General features: G+C 47.6%; 2 protein-coding genes across 2 annotated transcripts; both read right to left on the reverse strand.

Annotated features, from left to right (window-relative positions):
- Positions 1–927: 927 nt before the first annotated feature.
- Positions 928–2,109, reverse strand: LOC119459063 (acetylcholinesterase-1). The gene has a single exon (XM_037720902.1). The coding sequence runs from the start codon at positions 2,107–2,109 to the stop codon at positions 928–930; it is 1,182 nt and encodes a 393-aa protein (XP_037576830.1).
- A 13,063-nt stretch (positions 2,110–15,172) lies between these two features.
- LOC119459064 (tetra-peptide repeat homeobox protein 1-like) lies at positions 15,173–15,529 on the reverse strand. Its single transcript, XM_037720903.1, has one exon. It carries the CDS (start codon positions 15,527–15,529, stop codon positions 15,173–15,175), a length of 357 nt encoding a protein of 118 aa, XP_037576831.1.
- Between the last annotated feature and the right edge of the window lie 10,435 nt (positions 15,530–25,964).

Raw genomic sequence — 25,964 nt, forward strand, 5'->3', positions numbered from 1 at the left:
AATTATTTCGACCGTCAGAAACTTTCCTCACTTGGAGAGTACTTACCAAATTTTCAGGACGGCTCCCGTGTGGTGTTTTTCTTGAGCGCCGACATCCAAACCTATGAGGAGCGTGCCGCGTCATCCCTCCTACTACGCAAGCGAGGCGCGTCTGACAGATGGTGACTCCGTAAGTCCTCGCCCCCAGTAGTTCTCACCGTAAGCCCTCATCCCCAACTATTGGCACTGTTCGCCACACAGACAAATGATGCAGCTATCTGCCACAAGTACAGTTATGGTATAGCACTAATCACATTCCGCGTGCCAGTGATTCTATACCCTGGTGGTGAAGAATAAACTTTACCTTTCATTAGCGGAGTCCAAAGACGACTTCAAACATGTTTTTGTGGATGGGAAATTTAAAATTTTTATAAATTATCACACTTGGAGCCTACCACTCTTTATGTTAGCCTAATGTCTATCAATTTTGATTTTTTAACGAGTTGTGTCCTGTCTTGTGTGCAAACGAGGCAAGATCTCGGGCTATATTTTGGTGATCAAGTTTTTTTTATTTCTGGTGTCGCTGGAGTTTTACAAAAATATTTTTGTAAACGACATTTAGGTGTTGCCGTAAAATTTTTTGTATTAAGTTGTGTTCTATTATTCGATTTTACCTCTGTATTTGGTACACTCTTTGCTCAATTTATCTTTCAGATGTCTTGTTTATCACTCAAATATTATTTTCCATAGGGTGGACCTACGACAGGTCCATCGGCCTTTCGGTTCAGTTCGATTTTTCTGTTCTATATATATATATAAACGCCTTCATTAATTTTAAGCATCGGAATTGCCCGTGAGGAGTGGGTTATGGCCAACCTATCAGAGACGCTTAACGACCACAGTCGGAGCACTTCAGGAAATAGATGAGTATTTACAGAAATGCTCAGCTTACCCGTTCTTCGCAAAATTTGAAAGCGTCATGATCATACGATGGGACGTTTGTCTTTCTTCATCAGTGGCCAGGTGTGGATACAGGAACGGATATCCAAACAGTATGGGCACATCATCACTGTGCGTTGCGTAGTTTCCTCCGAAAACTGTGAAGGAAGGCTTGGGCACGTATTCATGGTAGTACACCGTGCTGCCGAAGTGGGTCAGCTCCTGGGCGAAGGCTCTTGTCGGGCATCGAAACAATGCGTCACCTATCAGTTCTGTCCAACCCACACGTTCCAGGTCTTCGAGGTCGTACAGCGTTCCTAGGAGACCGATCGCCACGTCCAAAATTGAGTCCGAAAGACTATTAAAAAAATATGGGAAAGTCGACTTCAGCATAGAAGATGTGATTTTGTCCGCGTTTGCCACGAATGCAGGCAGTAGCATTTCAAAAAAGGCCCTACCCTCCGATAGGGTCGAGCTCATTAAGACCTCCAATTTGTACGGCGCAGCGTCTTCTCTTGAATGTATTTCCAGGTGACTTTGGAACACTCGACCTCTGACATTCGGCATAAGTGAAAGCGCTGCTCGTTTGCTGGCTTCGAGGATAGCCGTTGTGTTGGCCTCTCGAAGACAGTGGACGCTGTCGGCGATCTTGCCGGCCTTGCAGCCGGCATCGGCGACAAACTGGGCGAAGTTGCGCCTCGCGTTATATCCGTCGTTATCCGGTAGTGGCGTGCGTAGGGTGCCGCTCATTAGGTACGCCCGGCGGAACAAGTTCCGGTGCTCTGAGGCCATCAACAGCGAGGCAGCGATGGCGCCGGCGCTCTGACCGGCAACCAAGATTCGCTCAGTGTCACCTCCGAAAGACTCTATATTATCCTGAAGCCAGCGGAGCGCGAGAAGCAGGTCGTGCAGCCCCATGTTACCTGGAACATGGCCTGTGCCCGAGTTGAGAAAGCCAAAGGAAGCGACGCGGTAGTTGGGCACCGCGACCACCACGCCACCTAGGCCTGCCAGGAAGCGGCCGTCGTAGAAGTCATAACTGTTGCCACCACTGACGAACGAGCCACCGAAGAGCCAAAACACAACGGCGCGGCGGCGTGTATGATTGACGCACCGACCCGGCACCCATACGTTGATGTGCAAACAGTCCTCGGTTGTGTTGGACGCGTCGATGACATAGTTCTTCGGCATGTAGGTGTTCCTCTGGGCACAGGGAGGTCTCTTGTATGTAGCGTTGAAAACGCCCGACCATGGCTGGGCGGGTTCTGGCATAGCGAAGCGCTTTCTCCCTACTGGTGGTGCACCAAATGGGATGCCGTAAAATGCGACAGTACTGTAAGCCTTGCCGCTATTTTCAAAGTGAATGTGTTCTCCCAGCACGATGCCGTTTCTGGTGCGGACTAAGATACACTGGGGAAATTCACAAATGTGGGCTTCAGGAGTGGAATTTTCTCCTAGCATGTCCACGACAACAGCGCCGAAAAGAAAGCCCAGCAGTGCCATGATTTCACGAAATGGGGACCTATAATGAATGAAAAGATACGAATAAAACAATAGCCGATTTTTAAAAATCATTAGCATAATATATGTGCTTGCTTCACCGTTCACAATTGGCCAAACACTGGAGTTAAAACATACCGAGAAGGGTAGGCGCAGAACGGTTCTTGCTTGAAAGGCCCCTCCGCAAGTTTAATTGTACATATTGGTTACTTGCGTTCTGTTCTAAAGCGTAATCGAATGAAGATGTGCTGCAACTATGTTTACAAGTATTTAATAATATCTCTGTCTAAAGCAAACTAAACAACGCGTGGTATTTGTGCGAGGGGGCTAAATGCCCTCGCCGGAGCAGAGGATCTCTCCTATTGCACCTATCACACCTTCAAGCGACGTTCCTCCCTTGCATCCCCCTCCACTAATCGATGCTGAGGACCTCCGTGACCTTAACATCAGGAATACCCCTGCTTTTTTTTCTCTCTCGCTTCGTTTTATTAGGATGACAATTATATGGACACTCCGGGTGCACTTCTGCCGTCGCCATGCGGTTCCGTAAAAAGTCCAAGGACAGTAATATCACCCCCGCGCGCCGTATTCTGTATGTGCGTGTGAAAGCGTGCCAGAGTGATCCCACGATTGCGGCTCAATCTCACTCGTACAAGGGAGGAAAGCGGGGAGGAAACGCGCAGCCTTCCATCGCGCACAAGTCTCCGGGAGGAGGGACTGGAAGGGGGCGCGTTCTATTCCGGCGGCTGCTGCGTAAGGCGCGGCCGCGCGGGCCGCTCTACCCTGAAAGTCATTTGCGACGGGGACAGAGCCAGACGTGCGCTGTGTTTTGGCGCGGATCCGAGAGGCAGCACGTAGGTAAATGCGTTCGCTGCTGCTGCCGCGCTTCCTCCCTTAGCGTTTTGACCCCGAGTTTCGGTACTCATCGAGTAAGATGGGTTCATGTTTGCTTGTGCGCGGGTGAAACCGTGGTTGTTAATTTAGTTAGTAAGCCTCTGCTTAGCAGTCGGCCGATAACGCTATTTTCTAGCTTCGTATAGCTGTCTACTAATTTGCTATCGCAATCGATGCTTCGCCTTTTGGACGAAACTGCGACTTTTTCTTGCGGGGCGATCCATTTCCTGTGCAGTACAAGAAATGGGTCTACTTGGTTCATGCTAATTTTCAGAATGGACAGCCCGAAATAAATAACATAGCCAGGCACACGGTTTACAGGACCAATTGCTAGTTGCGCCTTTTCCGGTACACCAGTTTGCCTGTCTCCCTTATTTATGCCATACTTTCGAGTCAGTGCGTTTTCGCAATATAGCCATTTCCAGGGACTGTTTTGCGAGATTGGTGTTTCACCAAAATCGTTTAACGGCTTGCTTGTCGTCCCTACAATCTAAGAGAAATGCCGGGGAAAAAGGGAGCAACTGGGCTGTTAGTCCTAAAAACGGCGCTTTTGTCCCTCAAAAGACTAAATGCAGGGGTGGGCGCGTCGTGTGCAAATTTAGGGGAGTAAGTGTTTAGTCCCTGCTCGAACAGATAGCAACGGCAGGACGAACGGCAACAGTTACTCCCCATGCACTTCGCTTTTTTCGTCCGTGTTGTGGAGTGGTGCACCGAAAACTCTATTGTTTATAAATCGTGAATAACTTGAAGTTCGTGCACTGTCTATTGAACTACATGCAAAGCGGCACTTTGTCTCTTCGTGGGAAAATTTAATTAAATTTAAAATGTGGCGTGTGAAGAACGATGCAAGTCATATGTAAGCCATAAGTGAACGATACACAGTACATGCTTAAGTCATTAATGGACTGCCGCATCTTCTTGGCCAATAGTACCCAAGTTCTATCCGTTCCCAGGAGATTACAAACTTGAGTGAAGCGATGTGTAGCCCAAACGGAGCACGCTAAGCGACAGATAAGTTCGCCTTCGCTATCGTCTTGCGTGCCCCGTATGCGCTCGCTACAAGTACGTGCATCGCGTTATGTCTCATCGCGTAATCGGGACACTTTCTTTTTGCAGTCGCAAGGCTGCAAATACACGCAGCGTTAGACTCTCCCCGCATAGCATACACAAAAGTTCTCACCTGGTCCCAGCGTGCTATCGTTACGCGACCTGCCGTGGTGTAGTAGGGAGGGTAGCCGACTTTTGAGAGCGAGTACTTTCGAATCCTACTTTGAAGCGCTTTTTTTTTCTTACCTGAATAGCTTTTTTTTTCCTTATCACCGTATAAATGGCTGAGGAGCATCGGAAAAGAGCAACAGTTAGTCCTTAAAGTAGTAACAGGTCATCACCCGTAGTTACTCCCCAAAAGGACGAATGGTTTTGGCAAGTCAGTTACTCCCCAAAAGGACTACCCTCGATACCCGATTTCGTCCTTTTTTTTTCTTAGAGTGTGCTATCAGAGGGAGCCGCTCCCCCAAGAAGTGACTTTTACTAGAACGTGGTGCTGTTTTCGGGGCCTGTTTTGGTTGAAATCTGTTGAGAAATTAGTCACTGGCTCTGTCTGTTTACAGTGCCCAACACTGAGAAGCGGTCCCTCAAAACTTCTGAAAACGGACGTTCATAGTTTGGTTGTTGTTTATTGACGGTGAATAAAAACAAAAATATTCACTTTATAAAAAAAAGGCGTGCCAGGCGAAATTCCTCATAAAACCGGGTAATAAGGTTCTTGAATATTTTAGGCCGCTACTTAGGCAAAATATTAGTGCAGCCTGCCAAATAGAAGACAACGCATTCTTTACAACCATCATCGAAGCGTGCAGAGATGAGATAGGAAAGCTATTCGATTTGAGATTTAGATCCAATTTGTGTTAATATTATTCGTAGCTTTTTGTTTTACCATCAACTGATTGCTGGAGATATTCCTAGGTAGTCGCAACATCTTACAGCGAAGCTGTTTATGGCAAGGGTTCCGTGGATTTTTTTGTGTGCGTAAGCAAAAACTTAGCTCCCTCGCGAACACGCTCGCGCGTTTTCCGTCGTCTTCTTCCACGTGGACCTGCCTCATCGGCGTCCCTCGGATATGCTTTGTGAGCAGATTAGTTATCAGTAGGCACCATTTTTGAGATCAGTAGACTCCGGGGTAGACAATGAAATTTGCTGTGGTTGAGCGCGTTTAAACCATGTTTGCAAAGCGATAGCACGGCTTTGCTTGCTTTGCGAAAGGACACAGACACTGCTCGGCGTGACAGCATCAGTGAGCGAGTTGACATTTATGCTGCGTCTCGCCTCAACGAGGGCTAAGCGTCGAAAGCACAGCGCATATGAAGCTACCAGCACTGGGCGCACTTTTTACACGTTGCAGAGCACTTTGAAGATGAGGCGCACTTTGTCCACATCGCTTTCAAGATATGGGCGCCCACGCAGCGTACGCAGCAGCCGCCGGTGGTGGCAGGCTATATCCCGGTTCGACTTTGGCTGAGCTTTAAGGTTAGAGTTGCGGAACCAGGCGTTTTCTGGGTTTGTACCGGGAGTAGTAGAGCTGTCGCTTTAAAAGGTTTCTCAAAGATTTGCTGCTGTGCGACCCGCGTCGGCTATGTCTACGTTCGCAGCACCGTCTTTTGTCGGCTTTCCAAGCGCTTGCGTATCTACTTTCATTTCCTGCCACTTTCCCGTGGTGGCGATGTCTTAGCAAACACGTGTCTAGTTTTCTCCGGCTGCTCGGGGCGGCGGTCCCGTCATCAACGCCAGGATATATATATATATATATATATATATATATATATATATATATATATATATATATATATATATATATACATTACAAAAAAGCGATTCTGGGTCCAGGTAAATATTCAGTGAAGTAGACGCGCGTATGAAGCGGTTTATTGACGTTTCCGCCGGGGTCCGGCCTTCATCAGAATCATGTATATATATATATATATATATATATATATATATATGTGTGTGTGTGTGTCTGTGTGTGTGTGTGTGTGTGTGTGTTTGTACATACATCTTGTGTCGCAGCAGTTATCACGACGTTTATTACGCGTCGGATATACCGAGAGCCTACCACGCCCAAAGCGCAGCTCACACTCAAGAGAAAACCCCACAAGCGATGGTGAGGACGCACCCGAGTGAAACCCACTTGATGATGATCATGTACAGATGATAATGATTAGCTTTATAAATGAACACACTATATATATATATATATATATATATATATATATATATATATATATATATGGAAAAATACGCAGTTTCGCCCGCAAGGCGAAGTATCAATGCTGGTAGCAAATTAGTAGCTAGCTATATGGAGTGAGGATAGTAGTTTTATCGGCTGTGTAAAGTTCGACACATTCGCTTACTAACTCAGTTAACAAGCATGGTGTCATTGCGCACATGCAAACATCAATAGATCACACTGAATCCGCACACAATCGCTGTCAAAACGCTGGCGTCAGCAAGCGCGCCAGCAGCAGCGAGCGAAGGTTCGTGCGGTCTATCGCTTCAATGGAAACTGAGCGGCGAAAGCACAGCGCATACAAAGGTAGGAGCCGTGTTGCAGATCGCTTGCAAGATACCGCCCGGCGCCGCGCAAAGTAAAAGTACGCAGTTACTCGTAGAGCAGAAGCCGCAGCCCCTCCTTCCCGCGCTTTCTTCCCCCTTTCCTCCTTTCGCGCGGGAGATTGTGTCGCCAGTTCCGCTTGCGCCTGGTCGCAAGACACCCATTTGGTTTCGCAACTAAACGTGGCCTCCCCTCCCTCCCTCGCGTCCTCCCACGGGGTTTTACACGACGGAAGAAGTCGTACTTTCTCCGCCGTGCGTTCGCTCACCGTGAAAGCGCGCGTCCCTCGCGCGCTTTCGATCGCTCATCCTGCATACCGCGGCTGCGACGGTTTTGTCGCCGTTGGACTTTAAACGGAACATCACGGCGACGCCGACGACAATGCCGAGGGTAGAAATCCGCTTGGAGTGTCCACATAATTATAAAAAGACGAGTTGCCTTTCTTCATTTTGAATTTCACTACTCTTCTGTCGTCGTAATGGGAGACCGCGTATAGTTTGCACTCCCGAGGAGCAAGGCGCCTACGTGCTAAACGGATTCGCTGGTCATCCACCTTCACAGAGTGGAATGGCTCGTTATATTTGTGTATTTGTGCTGTGCATTTGCAACAGGCCATGTCAACCCTGAGTATTCCTCTGCTATGCCAGAACAGTCCATGGGAACGGCTATAACGTAATCCAAAGTCCATCGGGGTGGCGCTCCTGCGCCGATGAAGAAGAGAATGGCGCGAGCACTCCGCGCAATAAATCAGTTATTGTCTAGCGTTCCATGAGCCACATCTTCTTTACATTGGTGACACAGATGTAATGTGGAAACGGAAATAATATTTTTGTGGCAATATGATTCCGGACAAAAGTGCCGCTTGTGAAAGCCAGGAAAGAAGCTACTGTCCGGAATGTTCTGAGGTAGTCAAAATGGGTGGGAACGTTTGACGACTTAAGAGGATGCTTTAGCTTGGGTGCGATTATCTAAATACGTGTAAAAGGAGAATTCATTTGTCTCGGCAACCACTGTACCAAATATGACGAGGTTTGTTGCATTTAAAAGAAAGCTTAAAATCAGTTGACTGTTTGTTTGTAAGTTTTTATTTGGAGTTGGGCCCGAGCTAAAGCTTCCTCTTAAGGTAGAGCTTTGTGTCTGGATAAACATGATGATGGAATAGAAAAAAAGGACTTAACTTCAGCAGATGTCACCAATCTAGCTTGCTTTACATCGTGCTAAAGTAAAATAAACGTTATTTTCGGTCCGCCTAACAAAAAGAGAACATTTTAAAGCGAAGCTTTGTACCTCTACCAGCCAAGGGTTCTGTCGTGTCCGTCGTTGTAGTCAAAAAACGATCCCGACGAACCGCTAACAATTGCAGGTATAGCAGTATAGCTTACTTGAATTCAGGCATTCAGCGTACAACTAAGCACTCGTTTTCGCAAGAAAAACCACAAAAACAAGCTTCAAAGTGATTAGCCAACATGATGGATGATAAGGGCTGCGGGCAAACAACGGAAACAGGCTCGGCGCGGTCCGTAAGATTAGATTGCAGCTGTTGCAAAGCTTATGCAGCTGCTTTAAAGAGGGTTGACGTCATTCGAAACCCTTCCAGCCTAGTAACTGCTTCGGTTTATTTTCTAGACTACCCCACTACGGGGTAGTCTAGTAGTGTATATCACACCGATCATAAAGCAGTAGTGAACATTGTTGTGAAGTAAATAATAATAAAGGCCGTGGTTAAAGTTACGTTGTAGTGTGTGAAATATCAAGTGCGCCGCAGTCACCGTGAGGGTGGCGTAAAAAGCTTCGCTTTCCAACCACCTTCACAGGGTGGATTGGCGGGCAATTTTTTTGCACATATAGTGAATATGTCGCACAAAAATTTAACGAACAACACAATCGATGTTCCGCGTCGTGATATGTTAAGTTTTCTTGTAGGAATATGTCGGAACAGTTTCTTCTCTAAAGATGTAACTAAAAGTGGCCTAGCAGCATTAGTTGCTTAAATTGGCTCTGATCGAAGTTTTTCTCCGGATATTTGTGGTACGTCAATCACTATCCACCATGAAGCAGCAATACAGGCATATCGAACTACATAATAAAGCGTAAAAGGCAAATTTGAGACAATGTCCAGTGCCTGTTAATATCCAATTGCTGTTGTAACGAAAAATTGATAACCTTTCCCACTTTTGCAGGAATGCACTTCCTTACAATTTGTTATCTTGCTTTCTGCTTTGTGCTTCGGCGCATAGTTTTTCATCCTAACAGCGCCCCAAGAATTGGGACTATGGTTATTGCTTGCATACTATCCTAATTTTGCGTGCACGTGCAACTTGGCCTAGTCTAATTGCAGCACACTTTTCTACTTGATTGTGATGCGCTTTCCCGGTCCTGAATAAATCATGTAATTTATACAGTATACCGCAGAGTACAATAAATTCTGGTTAAGAATAAGAGTGTACATAAAAATATATATGTTAACGCCATCTGACGAATTCATCTGCTAATGTGTTAAAGAATGTGGGTTTGGGTTACGTGCTTGGCGAGAATGCAAGTACATAATCAAACAGTGCAGATACACTTCTTCGCAAGGACCAGTTCAGAGCATAGAGACGCAAAAGAATATCTTGCCTGTGTATGACATGCGAGAAAGATGAGCACTTCGTACACTTGACTAGGTGAGTGAGTGCCAATAGTCCTATAGTGCCTAGTCTGACTATTCTGAAAGACCTTAAACCTTCAGATGATATCGAAAGTTTATGGTTCGACAAGCCGGTGGTTACTGCTCTCTTTCTAGCAAAATAATTTCTAATGGACTTTAAATAGGGCATCTAATACGGCGGGAAGAAGTTACTTGAGACTGAGAAGCGAGTTGATTTCCACACCTGTAATACTCACCGGGCCTGAAACCGGGAAAGTTTCATCTCTTTCGGTCTCTCGGAGCAGTTCTTGGTACAAAGACGTTCAACAGTGATGATGGTCTGAAATGAGGTGATGCAATTTCCGCTTAAGTGTCTTCTAGAAGATTATGTCTCGCGTGCTACCGGAAACGCTGTCGAAACGTTGGCGCACAATTTCCAGCTGCTTCAGGACATTGTGAAATAGACTGTTCAGGTAAAATTACCGTTGGGGCTACTTTAACACGCTTATAGATGTCATCGATCAGAATATGAGTGGACTGACAGATATCACAGGCAAAGTAGTAGCTTTCACTTCAGTTTAACTTTTGCTGGGTGGCCCTTGCAATAATCAGTGCTAACACACACCTCAATAAGAAATGTTTCTCCCAGAGTTGCTCCGTCGTATAACGCAATTAAATTTTTAAACACATTTCTCGCCAGCAGAAATCCTCTCTGTGCAATAATTGTAAGCAACCTGAAACAAGTAACTATTTGTTCGTATTCTACCGTCGGTCTACAAACCTGGGAAAGAAAACGCAAAATTTTCTTGACACAATCGTATTCCTCTGTTATCTCGGATATTCATCTTTTATTATCGGCTACTGCGCTGGCATCGTCATAGATTTGCATGCATGGCCAATTGCGACTTTTGCTGCGACAGAATAAGAATACCGGGTAAATTTCCTAAATAATAAGTTTGTTTTTCACAAAACAGGTGAAACGTCCGAAGTCAAATTCATACTTACAAGTTTGCTTTCCCATTGTAATTTATATATTGTCGCTCTATAATACCAGTATTTGAATATGAGGCTGCATTAATATGATAAAATATAAACCTTAGCTTGTCTAACTATATATTTTAGGTGGTATATTGATTCCTGCGGTTACCCGCCAGCCGTACGGGGTAAAGACAATGGATAAAGTAGCAAGCAAGCAAGCGATCCACTTACCGCCCAAACAGCGGGATGGTGCTGCACAAGCCAACACCGCGTCCTTTTTCCTTTTTCCTTTTTTTTTTGTTTCTTTTCTTGCGCTGTCTCCTACGGCCGTATTCAAGAACTAATCCTATACTTAACTTTTGCCTTAAGTGGCTCATCAGCTCATTACGCGTTTCAAGAACACGCCTTGTACTTAATTCGAAAAACTGATGCTCAAGCCGTGTAACTGTCTGCGAAACAACTATTTCCAAATAGGAATGACTGTCACATTTTTTTCAAGCAATATTGATAAGTAACAATTGAATAGAAGCAACGATTACACAGACAAGACACTTTGTTAACTAAGATGAAAAAAAAAGAGAAAAGGACCTAATTAAGAAAGCATCAAGACCTATATTATGCCCAAATATACATGGAGGAAGGAAAATATAGGAGGGAGCATACCGCAACGCGATTGTCGCTGACTGTGGTGGCCCAACACGTGATGAAAACGTCATAGCACGGAGGAAGCACACAGCACAGTCGGCGAAACGTCAGAGTGCGCGGTAGGTTTTAGTACTCCCGGCTGTTTCTTTTTTTTTTTCGACACCCATTCGAAACCGTTAGAAACTCTTGGAATAAACAAAAACAAGGAAAAAAACAAAACGAGGAAAAGTCTTGTTGCTGCCGGCTGAGCGCGCACCGAATAAAAACTACCAGTAACCAAACATCTCGGCAAATCTGGGATTCTCCGCGATCTCCACGCAAGAGGTCACGTGTTGGGCCACCACTGCTGGCTACACGAAGCGTTCGCTTGCCAAGGCTGGCTGCGTGACGTAATGCTCCCTCCTATATTTTCTTCCTCCATGCAAATATTTAATACTGGTGCCACGTGACCACTTACGATCGCTATCAAGCTTGATTCGGATCGAAATTCTGCCCCATTGTGCGCGAAGGAGCCAGTCGTTACCCAGCCGTGTCTGCAGTCACTGCACAAAAGTCGCCCATTTTTTGTTCATCCAATGCGTGAATGGCACCTTAATCAAGCACGATATACGAACAAGGTTTCACAAGAAGAAAACGTACAGAAGAGCAACACTGGCGAAATGTAGGAAGGCTTCGTTAAATATCGCACGTCTGGCGCGATGTTCCATTCACTCATGTATCGGAACATTGAAGAAAACGCAGCTTTTTTCTGTTGCAGAACACTTCGGCGTCGTCTCTGCCAAGGTCCTTGATGGGTACGTGGGTGCAGTCCATGCAGCCAGTCACACCAAGGAATTTAGCAATTGTTTAAAACTTCCGCAAAGCTTCGGATGCCTCAGCGGCATTGGGAAGCCTTACGAGCCCCGGAAAGCACGCGGCGATCATGTGGCATACCCGGCCTATATGATGCGGGACACTGTAGGGTGGGAAGCATTCACCAGATCCCCGGTTGTGAGTTGGAACTTTCCTGCGCCCTAGAATCGTAGTGCAACGCGTAGCTTCAACAGCGGCGCTGCGGGGAGGCCTCGGTCGTCGACATTGCGGCGCAAGGGAAGCGCTGCGAGCAGCTGCAGCATGGCGCGCTTTGAAAAACGATATCTGCAGGTGAACTCGATGTCGTTGTACAACTCCATGCGGTTCTGCCAATTAGACCGCGCCGGCCCCGAGAGCCTCACATGTACGCATAGCCCTCGGTTCTCTTGTCTATGCGAGCGAAAACGTCCGCGAACTCTGCGAGACTGCCGTCGTAGTAGTCGGTCTATTTGCTCAAGACAAGTGCGGGTTCACGTAGCTGCTAGCCTGCCTTCAGGGCCACTTAACATTTCGGGACATAAGTGCGGAGAAAAGTCATCCTTAAGCACAAGGCTTGTTCTACAAACGCCTAAAGGGCCGCTCAACCACATCTGGCAAAAGTGAATTCTAAGGTTAGTTCTTGAATAGGGCGGTTGAACTACATATAGCTTTGTGAAAAGCGTGCCCGTATGTGTACGAACATTCTCCGTTGTTGTCACAAACTCTATCTGTTCTCTTTCCGGTCGCCGAACCGTGTGTAATTGTGTTGCAAATTCTACATTCTACAAGATACGCGACCACCAGCGACTACTTGTTATGTATAAACAGCCGACGAGCCAGACCTACAAATCAGATTTAGACAATCGACACATGTGTTCGACCCTATCGTTCTGCCCGAGTGTAGCTTGTTTTAGAAAGAACCTGCATATTACTTGCCTTCCGGGATATCTCCGTCTCCGTCGACAAAACAGCTGACAGAAAATCAACCCACGAATTGAAGCGAAAAGTGTCTATCTCCATTGGAATTCCGCACGCAAGACACTTTCCAATAATCGTTTCAATAAAGCGAAGCACTAAACAAGTAATAAAACCACATGATAGATGATATGGCGCGTTCGAAAAATGCAGAACACGTAACGTTAGCCGCATGCGTTTGCCGACAAATATTACAGTTGCATAAGCTGCAGTTGCCGGGAAGCGGCAACTGTAGCGTATACTAAGCAGGGAGTACTGTCACTACACCTTCACATGTAAAAGAACCCGCCTAGCAACTTATTTCATTTGTGTTGTTATAGCGCTATGGGAAGGTCACGCATAGTTAGGACTCCCGAAGAGCACCGTGAACACGATGAGCGGCGACGGGAACAGCGACGTCAGTATGTACAATGGCGTCGTGCTCAGGATAGGCAGGATGCAGCGGTTCCTCCCCGAAGCAAGCCACGCGCAGTTAGGACGCCTTTCAATATGTACCCTTTAGTTAGGTACGTTGCTTTATATTGTCTTCCTGTCAATCAATTCACGTAGTGCACTGCTTCATCGTTCAAGGCATTGGATATTCGGATCAGGCAATACCACAGCTTCGCTGCCCGAACTACCTTGACAGCGTGGATTAGAGCCCAAATTTACATCGAAGCTGTTAACCTCTCGCCCCCGTATCCATCCTCGGCATGCGTTACCAGTGGAGTGGAGGGCGGTATCCTGGGCGGCTTAAGTCCGTATCACTGCGCGTGGACAGGAATGGAAGCGGAGGAGGGAAAGAGTGTCGCGACGGCGCTTCAGCAAGTTAGATGGGTTGCGGAGAGGGGGAAATAGTGTGGCGACAGCGCTGCAGCAATGGGTAGGGGGAGAGATTGTGTCGACAGCGCCTCCACTTCTGTGGTTAGGGACTAGAATTCGGAGTCGTTCTCCGAAGCCGCCATTTTCTCGCGGTGGTGGCGCCGTGGTGCGAGCAGTGCCTGTGGACGGCGAGCACCGCGAATCGCTTCACTGGCGGAAGCCGGAGCGATGACAATGAATTCTTTTTCAAGCGGACCATTGACGTTTAAAATTGGTAAGGGCACGATCATTACTCGTCTGCATTATAAGCATGACGAACGCAGTAGAACACGCGTCGGATAGAGGGCGCGCTTGACTTTTGTAAAGGTTCGCGCTATCATGGTCGTATTCAAGCACTTTCGTTTGCGGAAGACGTATGCATCGGCTTCCGCAGGTCGTAAAGCGAGATATTTTGTTAGGTTAAGTGTTCTGGTAAGTGCCCCAGGTGCGATGGGTGGCGTTAAAGTCGCCCGCGATCACTATGGGGTTGGAGGCGGCGAGGCGAATGGCTTTCTGGAACAGGCGTTTGAACCGTTGCTTGTGGTGACTGGGGCTGCTGTATAGATTTAGTATGTACACGCTTTGTCGGGATGCGTTGCCAGGGAGAAGCTCTACCATGACATGTTCGATTTCGGGCATGTCGAGGTCGTGCACAAGCCAGGTGATCTTATTAGCGACCAGCGTGGCGGTACCGCGTCCTCCCGAAGGGCCGGGTAACCACTGGTATCCGGAGAACGTGGTGGTTGGCACTACAGTTTCTTGTAACAGGACGACGTGGGGTTTGGCTTCGTGGCTGCGTAGGTATTGCTGTAGGGAGGCTTTCTTCCGGGCGAAGCTCCTACAGTTCCATTGCCAGATGCGCATCTCGTCATTTGGCCTAGCCATCTTGAAGCATTTGGGTGTCGGTCCGGCCTTTCGACGGGTGCAAGAGAGCCACGTGAGGGGGTGGACTGGGCGTAGGCAGGCATTGCGAGACCGTCTTAGCTGCGGCGACCGCGGGGGTGACGACGTCATGCTCTCGCCGAGGAAGCGGAGGCTTGTCTTAGTCGACGACAGCACGCTCTTAATGTCATCTAATTTGGGCTTTAAAGCTGGATGTTCGCGAACGACCGTGCGTTTCTTGGGTGAGCTCTCGCCATCGTCGTTGGCGGCGTCTACAGGTTCTAGCGGCGACGGGGGGTCTGCATTGGCGGTGTTGTCAGTGGCGGGTGTAGCGGCGCGCACGCTCCTGTCATTTTTCAGTTCGGCAATGGTGGCCGTGAGTTTATGTATCATTTCTTTCATCATTGCGTTTTCGCGCTTGAGGAACGCTATCTCGAATGTAGTGTTTGTAACATGCTCTGGGAGTGATCCCGACCCTACCTGTGATGTAGCGTTTCCTCTTGCTCGGACGATGTCCGCCCAAGTGAGGGTGCCTCGCTTATTCTTGCTGGCGTTGCCTGCCGATGATGGCGCCGGAGGGCTCGCCGATCGTTGATGGGGGGCCCCGGTTGTGCCGGGGCGGGGCCCGGAACAGGAGCCTGAGCGGGATCCGGGACGGGAGCCGGAAGGGGATCTGCAGTAGCCCCTTGATGCAGATCTAGCGGGGGCCCCGCGTGGCGCACCATGGGAACATGCCCGATGACGGCTCCGGGACCTCGATCCACGCCTTGAGCGGCTCCCGGAACGGTCACCGGATCGGGACCTGGATCGGTTGACAAAGGACCGACCACCATCGTAGGCGGCTGCGTTGGACGCTGTAGCACAGTCGTCGTCGTCTTGCGTCAAGCCATCGTCGTCTCCCATCGTCGTCTTCGCACCACATAGGGAATGTGATAGCGTTCTTTACATGCCTTGTCGGCAGTGAGGTGAGCTCCGCTGCAAAGCCCACATTTTGGAGTACACTGGTGATGCCGATCGGGGTGCGGGGCACCGCAGCCTCGGCAGATAACGTCTGTGGGGTTGGGGCAAACGTCCGCGCGATGGCCGAGCCGGCCGCAGGCGTAGCATATATCGATCTGCCTGCGGTACAGCGTACATTTCAGCAGTACCAACCCGTATCGCACGAAATTGGGCACGCGGTGGCCATGGAAGGCCACGATTACTGCAGTGGTATTGCCGATGCGCTAGGCGGCCAGTGCTAGTGGATTTCTGTCGTTGAAAATCTTTGCATCAATGTCCGTCGAACCGTCTTGCACGGGGATCCCCCGGTCGATGCCTTTACACGTAAAGTGCGGTGCTGCTTCGCAGGCACTAACTTCATAGGTCTTGTCAGCGATGCAGATTTGTTTTACGCGCACGTAGCGGTTAGCGTTTTCTCTTTTCGGCGTGCTTGCCACTAAAATGTTTTGTTTGTTGTTGGGGCAAAGCGTGTCCGCGTGTTGTTTCACAGGGCTGAGACCGGCCGAGGTGGGAATGGCGTCGGCGACTACCGTTGGGCCAACCCTAGCGATATTAAGTCCCCCTCTGGGTCTAATGATGATGCGGATATCGTCCTTTGGCAGTTGCGGCATTCTGCTCGCTAGGATGTTGTTTTTAGCGTTTTCTCTACCGCGGGGCATATGCTCTCCGCGTTTTAGAGTGCCATATGGCGGTGTAGATTTGGCGCCTACATTTTGAGCTACTGATCGGCGAAACGTGGCGATTTGCCAGCCGTGATCTGGCGTGATGTCCTCCGGGTCAACGTCCACCCCCCACACTTGGTAATCCATTGTTAAGCGTGAAAATACGTGGAAGGGAGCACCGTGCCAGCTGCGGCGCCGCGCTAGCGAGCGCGCGCCACGTCGGAGTGAAGATTGCCCTCGTAAGGGCTAGCGAGGCGGCGGCCGAGCGACGATCAAGAAGGGGTTGAAAAACGTGAGAATAAGCACTGACTGCGTCCAAAAGGGTCCACAGTGTCCTTGTGTCTTCAGAAAGCCATTGAGCACAAATATAACGGTGAAACCACAGAAAAGCGTCGCGAAAACGTTGAGTAAAGCGGGAGCCGAAGTGAACGCTTCCGCACACTCTAGCGATCGCAGCGCCCCCCCCCCCCCAACTCAAGGCACAATTGAGGAAGCCCGCGTTTGCCAATTATTGGTATACCTGCCCCACGAACCATTTCGTGTATATTTTCGCTTACTGACACAACATCATTGCCATTCATTGACGTCGGTTTTACATGAGCGGCCGGACAGCAGTTTCACAAGTGCACTCAGCTGCCATCTACCCCACATAACATCAGGCTATGCCCTTCCATATCACCCCGTCAAACCACTGTGGGTGATGGTTCAACCTTCGGTATGCGTGCATGTCCCCGGCGTACGAAAGAAATCATTGGTCCCCGTTAGCGGTCTACAACAACTTGCTCTGGCATACACCTGGTCAGAATACCAGACCTATGTTCATGTTTACACAGACGGAACCACGTCATCAAACGCATTGACAGCCGCTGTGGTGATACCAGCCCAGCAGATGACTCGAGGGTTCAGTCTAGGTCATAATTCTACATCAACCGCTGCAGAGCTTGTGGCTATTCGGGAAACGATTCGCCACCTGCTGGGAAAGACCTCAAGAGTGGTGCATTTTCACGAACTCAAAACCCGCGCTTCAAATTTTGGGATGCTTCCTGCGCCACACCGCATATCAGGTTCTGGCACTGCAGATCACCGAGCTACTTTCATGCGCTCAAGAAAAACAGCACCGCATGGTGTTCCAATGGATCCCCGGACACTGTGGGCTCAATGGTAAAGAGATGGCTGATGCTGAAGCAAGGCGCGCCCTCAGCAATGGCCTGCGAACTGTAGTGCCATTCTCTAGACCGGACTCATGCCTCCTGTCGGAATTAATGAGGAGTGCGACGAGAAGATACTGCGCCAGCCAGACGCTTGTCACATCCGCCTTAAAAGGCTGGATCCCGATATGCAATTTACTGTTCTGCGTGGAATTCCACGCCCTCATACATGCATGATACAGAGACTGCGATTAGGCGACGCTTTCACGCGCAAATACTTGCACATCATTGGACGGACAGACTCCCCGGACTGTTCAGTGTGTAGCGTTGTAGAGACTATAGACCATGTGCTCGTCGAGTGCCCTGAGTATGCGCGCGAAAGACTGACACTGGCAGCTACCTTGAGGTATTTATAGAATAGACCACTGTCGGAGGACCACTTGCTAGGCGCACGGCCACAGAGTTGGCTGAAGATAGAGGCAATGCGTGCTCTTTCACGTTTCTTAGGCGACGCGGGCTTAGACTTACGCTTGTGGTAACATTTATGCAATGTGTCCCTTCACCTCATTTCTCCCATTATCATCCCCCATTGTGACCCTCTTTCTTCCCCTGTTCCCCTTCCCTTAGGTAGAATAGCACGCCAGATTCTCCATTTTCCGGCCGAGCTCTCTACATTTTCCAATCAGTAAACTACTTCTTCACATAGAGTAGCGCAATCATCGTCGCCACAGGTTGCTTTTCATTGACAATTATATTTTTCTCTCTTTTTTGATACAAGCGGCAATTCTGTGGAACATGGAATTCGCTAGCAGAAAAGGTCAGACTAGGGAGAGCTGCACTGACAGCAGTGCAAAGTGGAACCAGGGCACGATGCGTAATGTTAGGCAGCACTTTAGGCTACGCAAAGAACTCAAAGACCTGCAGCAAGAAGGGAAGAAGGTCACTACAAAGCGGTATAAGACTCACGAGCAATATGTGAGAGAGATGCAGCAGTGCGCAATAGCACACCTTCTTGACATAAAAGGGTCTCCACCAGGCCGTACCTGCAAAAATGTCACCTAGTGTGCATGCTAAAAACATGCTTAGGAAAACCGTGCCCGAGCTCACCCATGTTTCACATGACAACGAAGGCAACCTGTTGGTGCGCGAGACATGCTCAGACTTCTACAGCAAATGGATAAACATTAAGAGCCTTTTAGGTTAAGACTCCTGGAGCTCATACGCCAGCAGAATGGACAGACAGCTTTGGGAAGCTTGCCATGAGTTGCGTCTCACCGCTACCAATGTGTCGAAACATCCTTGGAAAAAAGACACTCCGCCAGATAATTTCGTCAAGTCATGCCTTTTTCAGTCAGTTTAGGGGCAACACGGCAACAAGTCATGGACAAGGGTTTGAGCCTGTTGCCAGAAGGATGTTTGAAAATCATAACGGTGTCCACGTTGAACGTTGTGGCATAGTTGTTAATGCCACACAAACATTTCTTTCGGCAAGCCCAGATGACATAGTTGGGACACACAGCATATTAGAAATTAAGTGCCCTAATGTCGAGGACTGCCTGCAGCTTGTAGAGACCAACAAATATGATGTCAAGAAAAACTCGAGCGGAGCTTACTACCTGGATAAAAAAAAGAAAAATGGCTGCTGTACCAGGTGCAGTTCATTATGTTTTGCACAGAGCGTACACACTGCTATTTTTATGTCTGGTAACCCATGATTTGTGACTTAGTTGAAATGCCCTTTGCAGCAGATTTTGTTTGCCTTCACATTTCAAGGCTGTCAGAATTCTATTTCAGGCAGCATTTGCCAAGGCTTGTTAACGCTGTGCATAGCTACAGCTTATGCGTATCAGAAAACAAGGATACTGTACTCACGAAACAAACTGAAAATATGCACTGTGAAAAATTGAACTAATTTTATTTTGGCAATGGTTTTTCAATAAAGGATACAGTGAAATCAAATTCTGGTTGAGACAGATTTGTTGATATAAGCAAATATTATTGCAGCAAGCGATGCATAATTACTATGTCTGAAAGAATGCAAACGTTACCACAAGCATTCATGGGGGTACGCTTGAGGTTGCAGAAAGAAAGTTCCAGGAGATTTTTATGCATCTTAATCACCAAATGTGTGCAATGCTAAACATATATGGCATACTGCTATGCAACAAAATCGGTAGAACATTGGGCTAGTCCATGTAGTCTCGTTTCACAGCACCGGAAATGTTTACACATTGGCCCCTTTTGCACGTCACACTCTAATGTTGCTCTCTATGTGGTCCATTTCATTCTCACTTTCCGCTTCCTCGTCTTTTTTCAACTTTTGGGTCTGCTATAAGTGGTCCTTTCAGGTTGCACAAGCCCGCGCACACAAGAATAATGCTGTTCATCAACTTATTGTGATCTATAGGCAATGAATACCTGAGCATTCGATCAATTCCACATTCAGCGTCAATTCTCAAGTGCCACATCCTTCTTGCTGTTGTTGGCATGTTGAGCTCACCACCTTTTCTTCATAGAATTGCTTAGACTAAAGCCCCTGTCATCCATGATTGCATGGCCTTCAGACAAGTTGTCTACGAGTCCAGACTTTTCAACAATGAACTTATCTGAAGCCCATCCACCGGATGCGTTTGATACAAACATTATCAAGCCACTTGGCGCAACCGCGAAGTTGAACTTAGCAGTGTTGGAACCCTTGCAGGTGCTGTATGTCTGCCCTCTAGGATAAAGTTTCTGAGGCCACTGCATGTGTACTTCAGTGCAGCCTAGGATACAGGGAGTGTCGGCATGCTGACTTCCCGCAAACTTCCTTGGCATTGTTGCCAAAATTGTTTCAATTGGCAGCCATGCAACATTTCTCAAAATGCCGTCAAAAATGCCGATCATTTTGTGAAATTTCTGCCTTGTTCGTCCCACGGATGTGCCAAATCTCATGGCCAACTCCAAATACAAAAGCCCTAAGCGAAATCGCATGAGTGTTAAACAGGAGCTGATCACCAATGGTCATGCTTCGATTCACAAACGTGTCCACACTGAGAGACTGTTGTCACTAATTTCCAAAAGCCATCTAGTCCAAGTCCTGTGTAAAAGTTACAAGTAGCCTCAGAAAAGCCCCAAAACTGGTATTCGTATGGTTTGCGTTCCTGAGCATCGAAATTTAGTTTTTATAGCTGCATATGAATGCTCAGCCTATGTGAGTCGAATACGGTTCTTCCCACTGAACTCCCAACTGCAAGCCTGTGTTTCTGCTTGGCAACTCTTGTGACACTTTTCATTGTCTCTTTCTTCTTGAATAGAAGCATCGCCATGACAGCTGATGTCTAGGACAGACACTTTTCTTCGCATTCGTCTGGGTCTGCTGAACTTTGCTGCATCGGTTCTTCTGTGTCCTTGGTTGAACTCAGTCGAGAGAGACCTTGTACAACTATCACTTCTGGGACAGCACGTTGCGTGGCCTGTGAATAACAAAGACAAAGTACAAATGCAGTGTCAGAAAATATAAAATGTGTTCATACTCTGAAGCCTGTACTAAGCAACGCATCTTCTTTCATGCCATGAAAATATCTATTTACACCACATTTAGGGTAGTTGAATGATCTTTCACGGAGAGACAGATCGACTGTCTGGATGAAGACAAATCGGGAACGTACTACCTGGCTCTCCATAAGCTGTACTGACGCAGCCTTTGATGTTGGCTAGAGGGTTTTCAGACTTGGCCTCCTTCTTGTGTACCTGCGTACACGCGCACGGACAGTTCTCGTGAACGGCGAAGATACAAAACATGGGAACAACCCCGTACTTTTGATATTTGCTGAGTATCACATCTCCGCAATTTTTTAGGAAGTTGCGGTGTGTTAATTTAACCACACATTTTGAACAACAGCACATATTTAACTATTTTAGAAGTATAGCACACGAGAAAAATATGTGCAAAGTGTGTATGCGCGCATGCGTCGTAGCGCAAGCGGTGTCACACTCACATAAACTTGCCTTGGGCAAGGTGATATGCACGGAGCTCGAATGCGTAAATATGAGTGCTAGCCGCGCCCATCCCTTGCTGAACACCGGCGTTAACAGAGAATTCACGGCGCGCCCAATATTCGCGTTTGACGTCGTTTACCTGCCGCGTTCTGATTCGCCAATGATCATGCATGTAATGGTACACAAATGTGCATGGCGAAATGGTAAGACAGTTTTCCGCCAACTGTTAACAATTCCTCGCTCTGTGTGGCTACATCCTGCAGCACTTCGTACGAGGCGCTTTTATGCATACCAAGAACAATCATGGTTAGGCACGAGCCCTAACCGGTATCTCGCACAAGTGCGCTTCGGATTCCTTCCCATTCGAAACCACCATTACCACTTTAAAAAAGCAAGTTTGCACGACGCGCTCACCTCTTTTGCGTAGCAGAGGCCAAGCCTTGGGCACGGATTTAGGGCAGTAGGTTTGCCGTCAACAAGATGAACGGAACAGACCTGTAACAAACGAAGAAACGCGCAACGGAACGGCATAAGTGGCGCGATGGTTATTAGCTTTGTGTCCGTAGCGGAAAGTAGGACAACACTTACACGTGCAAGTTTGCTTGGCTTGAAGTTCTGGCGATTGAGGACAATTTTCCATCCCCGACTCTTTTCAGGTGCAGCCAGAATCTGTGCAATGAGCACACACCGCACCCCCACGTACCGGCGTTGCACTAATGATCGGCGGTGATATTATTCATCACAAGCTTGCGCTTGCATTTCTTCGTGCAGCCGACGACGGCATAATGCCGCCCTGACGAGCAGCTTTTGTGCATCGTTGCGACTCACTAAAAGCGTGAGTAACAACGACGCAAAAAACGCCAATCACAAATAAACACACACGCTAGTCCGCTGACTACCGCAATCTTTCTTCACCTTGCTGGTGAATGATCCGCCCATGGAGGAATTGTCGGCAACTGTGTATACAGGTGCCCGACTTCGTGACCGTCGAGAAGCACATCAAGGTCAGTCGTTCTTTGTCTTGCACATCATTTAGGTCGCGGCGTCGGGTGACGGTTGTGTCTCCTTGTTCCTCGGTTATTAGGTGTCACAGTCAGGCCTTCTGTATTCGGTGTCGAAGCTTTGTCCTTGTGGTGGCGTCTCGTTGCTTCGTCGTCGAGTTCCAAATTGGTGCTTCCAAGCTTGCTTGTAATTTCGCATTTCCCTTCATAATATGAGTACCTTGAAAATGAGTCTGCGTTGCTATGATAAAATTTGAACCTTATCCTTGCCTTACTATATAATTTAGCTACTATATTGCTTCTTGCCGTTACCCGCCTCCCGTAGGAGGCCTGTATTGGGCGCCCTGGATAAAGGAGCGTGCAAGCAAGCAATCCAACTACCGCCCAAGAAAATGGCATGGTGCTTCAAATTCCAACTCCCTCTCCACCCACCTCCTCCTTGCAGTTCTCTAACGACAATAGAGGTAGATTGAGCGCACCTGCCGACCGACTGTAGAATAAGAGCTCCAAGACCAATCTGGCAGCAACTTAGCAGAAAATAGCAGCACGATGAAAGACTCATTCTCTCCAGTTCCAGCCTCTCCGAGCGTCCTCACAGCTTATTGTAATTTTTTCCTTTTACTTTTTTTTCTTTTCCTGCGCTGCCTCTTACACAAGCAGTGACACGTGTAGATTAAGCAAGAGTACGACAGTTTGATACAACTATATGCAATCGTATTTTCAGCCTTAGCGTTGCCCGCTGCGAGTCGTTGACCTCTGATAAGCCCGAGGCCACATTTGTCGTTTTATTTGAATTGTCATCGCCGCAACTGTGGATGAGTGGCGCACGCTAGAGCGAGTGCTGTAAACTGTGAAGCTCGTTTCACATGGTGCGATTATCATCCCACCGGAAGTGCGATTTCCATCGCATGCGACGGAAATAGCAGTCGCGCGTGTCGACAACCCCCCCCCCCCCCCCCCCCCCCCCTCGCGCGGCGGCTGCGACACCCCAGTTGGTCGCAACTGCCCGAGACCGGCGAGAGGTCTGTCGTGGTGTGTTTTGGTACATGGCGTCGGTCGCTTAACTCAACATTTATAGATACATTTTTCATCTATAAACGTTAGCTCAACAAGCCTGGAACAGTGCACCTAATTGAGTGCGCTGATTGCAGTGAGTGCAACTAGCAAGATATACGAAGACTATAACAATTTGTGTACCTGAACCTTCTTTGTGTTAGATTGTGAGATGCACCTGCTTACTGTTGTTGTCTATGGTGTGGTTTATTGGCATGTGCGTCCAGCCTTCCGAAAGTTTTACTCTACCAAGCTCACGCGAACTCGGACACACCGGAAATTATATTCAGCCGAGCTTACTCCATCGCATTTTAACTAAAATTGTGTTCTTCCAGCCTTGCTCGCACTCATTCCCCAACATTGTACTCAGCCGAGCTTGCGCGGACTCATATTCAGCAAAATTCTCCTCCGCTGAGCTTGCTGTGACTAATATTCAACAAAGTTCTACTCAGGCAGCCTCACACGAACTCAGCCTCATTGGTCTGCTCATGTCTCAGTGAGCTGACGTTTTAGTTCACCAAGCTCTGTATGCATCACATGACAGCAAAGTTGTGACCTGTGTGGTGTATAAGCAAACATTCTATAAAAGTGCTGCATCGGATAAAAATAAAGAGAATTTGTAATGAGATTTACTAAATATTTATAAATATTTATCAGTCCAGTCTAGCAGCAGCACAGCGAGCAGCCCGAGCTCTCTAGTGAACACAGAACAGGTCGTCGTCGTCGTCTTCGAGCTCCTACTAAAACATGAAACGTGTCTGCTCCGTTACAAATTGTACTCATTAAAGTAAGCTTTACAGAATTTAATTGAGCTTTGCCTCATATCTGCTCCAACAAGTACATGGGTCTTGATTATAATTTTTGCCAATGTTCGCTATCTTGGCCATTACTTCAATACTTGGCGGCTACATTTTGTATATTTCAACAGAAACTTGAAAAAATGACTGCTGCAATATATTAAAAACACGCTTATATCACTGCACGTACGACAACCAGAACATGATGTAAACACGTGCGCATAATAAGATGCACACGAATGCTAAATACCTATACAGACGGAATCGTACTTCGGCCGAGTTGGCCGCCATCTATTGCACCAAAAAAGCGGATGCCATCACGGCAATCAGACCACGCATGATCATGCCGCTTTCCGGGTCCATGGGTCCAAGAGAAATGTACGTGGAACCTAGGTTTTACCACGTGATTGCAGCTACAGACGCTGGCGAATTCCACAGCAGGCCACTTAACCACTCAAATATGTTGAGTCTGTACTTGTACTCGTGCGCACCATTTATTCTCGAAATCCTAAAATAATGTGGTCTCCTGAAAGTTTTAACAATATTCGGATTTCGAAACTTGAAAGGTAAGACAATTTATTCCATTATTGTTCATGAAGAAAACTTATTAAAAGCGTAGAGATATCGTGAACGCTTAACACTTACCCACGGAACAAGATGTAGTATGCTATTGACATTCAAGTAGCTTTTCAACGTAAAACGATTTAGTTTCCCGCCTGTTTTGAGCATTGGGTTAATTCAGGCAGCTGACTCCTTCTTCTTTCTGGGGTTTTGAACCAGTTCTGGTTATCAGGCACGCCGTAACGGAGCGCTCCGGATTAATTTTGACCATCGGGAGTTCTTTAACGTGCACTAAAACGCAAGCACACAGGCGTTTTTGCATTTCGCCTCTATCGAAATGTGGCCGCCGCGGCCGGGCTTCGATCACGCCACCACCTGTTCAGCAGCGCAACGCCTTAGCTAACTGAGCCACTGCGCAGGCATAAAGTTTCATTAACACAATCCGTTCGGCAATACCAGATTAGATTGTACTGTCATGGTTTCCTTGCTCTTTCTTGTTTTTGTCGAATAATCTAGTTTGAAATGGCTACTATTAGGGTGGTCTGACGTTTATCTAATACAGGTCAAGTGCAGGACTAGCTTAACAGATTGGGATGCTTGATTTATTTCCAGTAAAGCAACAGTACATTGCATTGTTTTTTTAGGGGCGAAGCACCTTAGGGCCGAGCCTTGTCCCCCCCTCGTAGTTGTCCGTAGTTCTGGTTTGCATGGGGTCCGCTAGGGGCGCTGCGGTGCACACGTTCTATATAAGCGCTGTATATACTGTACACATGTACAGTATATATATATATATATATATATATATATATATATATATATATATATATATATATACAGGGGATTCACGATGACCCGATTGATCCCCCTGTGCTTCGCCCACTCATCTTCACTTCGTGGATATGCGGTTTTTTTTTGTGATCTGGGGTTTTCAGCCCCACTTCAAGATAATGTGCTGCTTGGAGCAGGTTGAAGCACACGAATGTCAACAAGATTTGCCGATGGTTGCGATACCTTCCTACTTTCCGCTTGCCACTACTAATACAAAATTCTAGTGCTCTATTTAGTA

This window comes from Dermacentor silvarum, chromosome 7 (assembly GCF_013339745.2).
Source record: "Dermacentor silvarum isolate Dsil-2018 chromosome 7, BIME_Dsil_1.4, whole genome shotgun sequence".
NCBI lineage: Eukaryota > Metazoa > Arthropoda > Arachnida > Ixodida > Ixodidae > Dermacentor > Dermacentor silvarum.

What these genes read in the sequence shown, in the direction of transcription:
- LOC119459063 (XM_037720902.1), bottom strand. Translation starts at nt 2,109, where the DNA reads ATGCCGAAGAACTATGTCATCGACGCGTCCAACACAACCGAGGACTGT.
- LOC119459064 (XM_037720903.1), bottom strand. Translation starts at nt 15,529, where the DNA reads ATGGTGGTCGGTCCTTTGTCAACCGATCCAGGTCCCGATCCGGTGACC.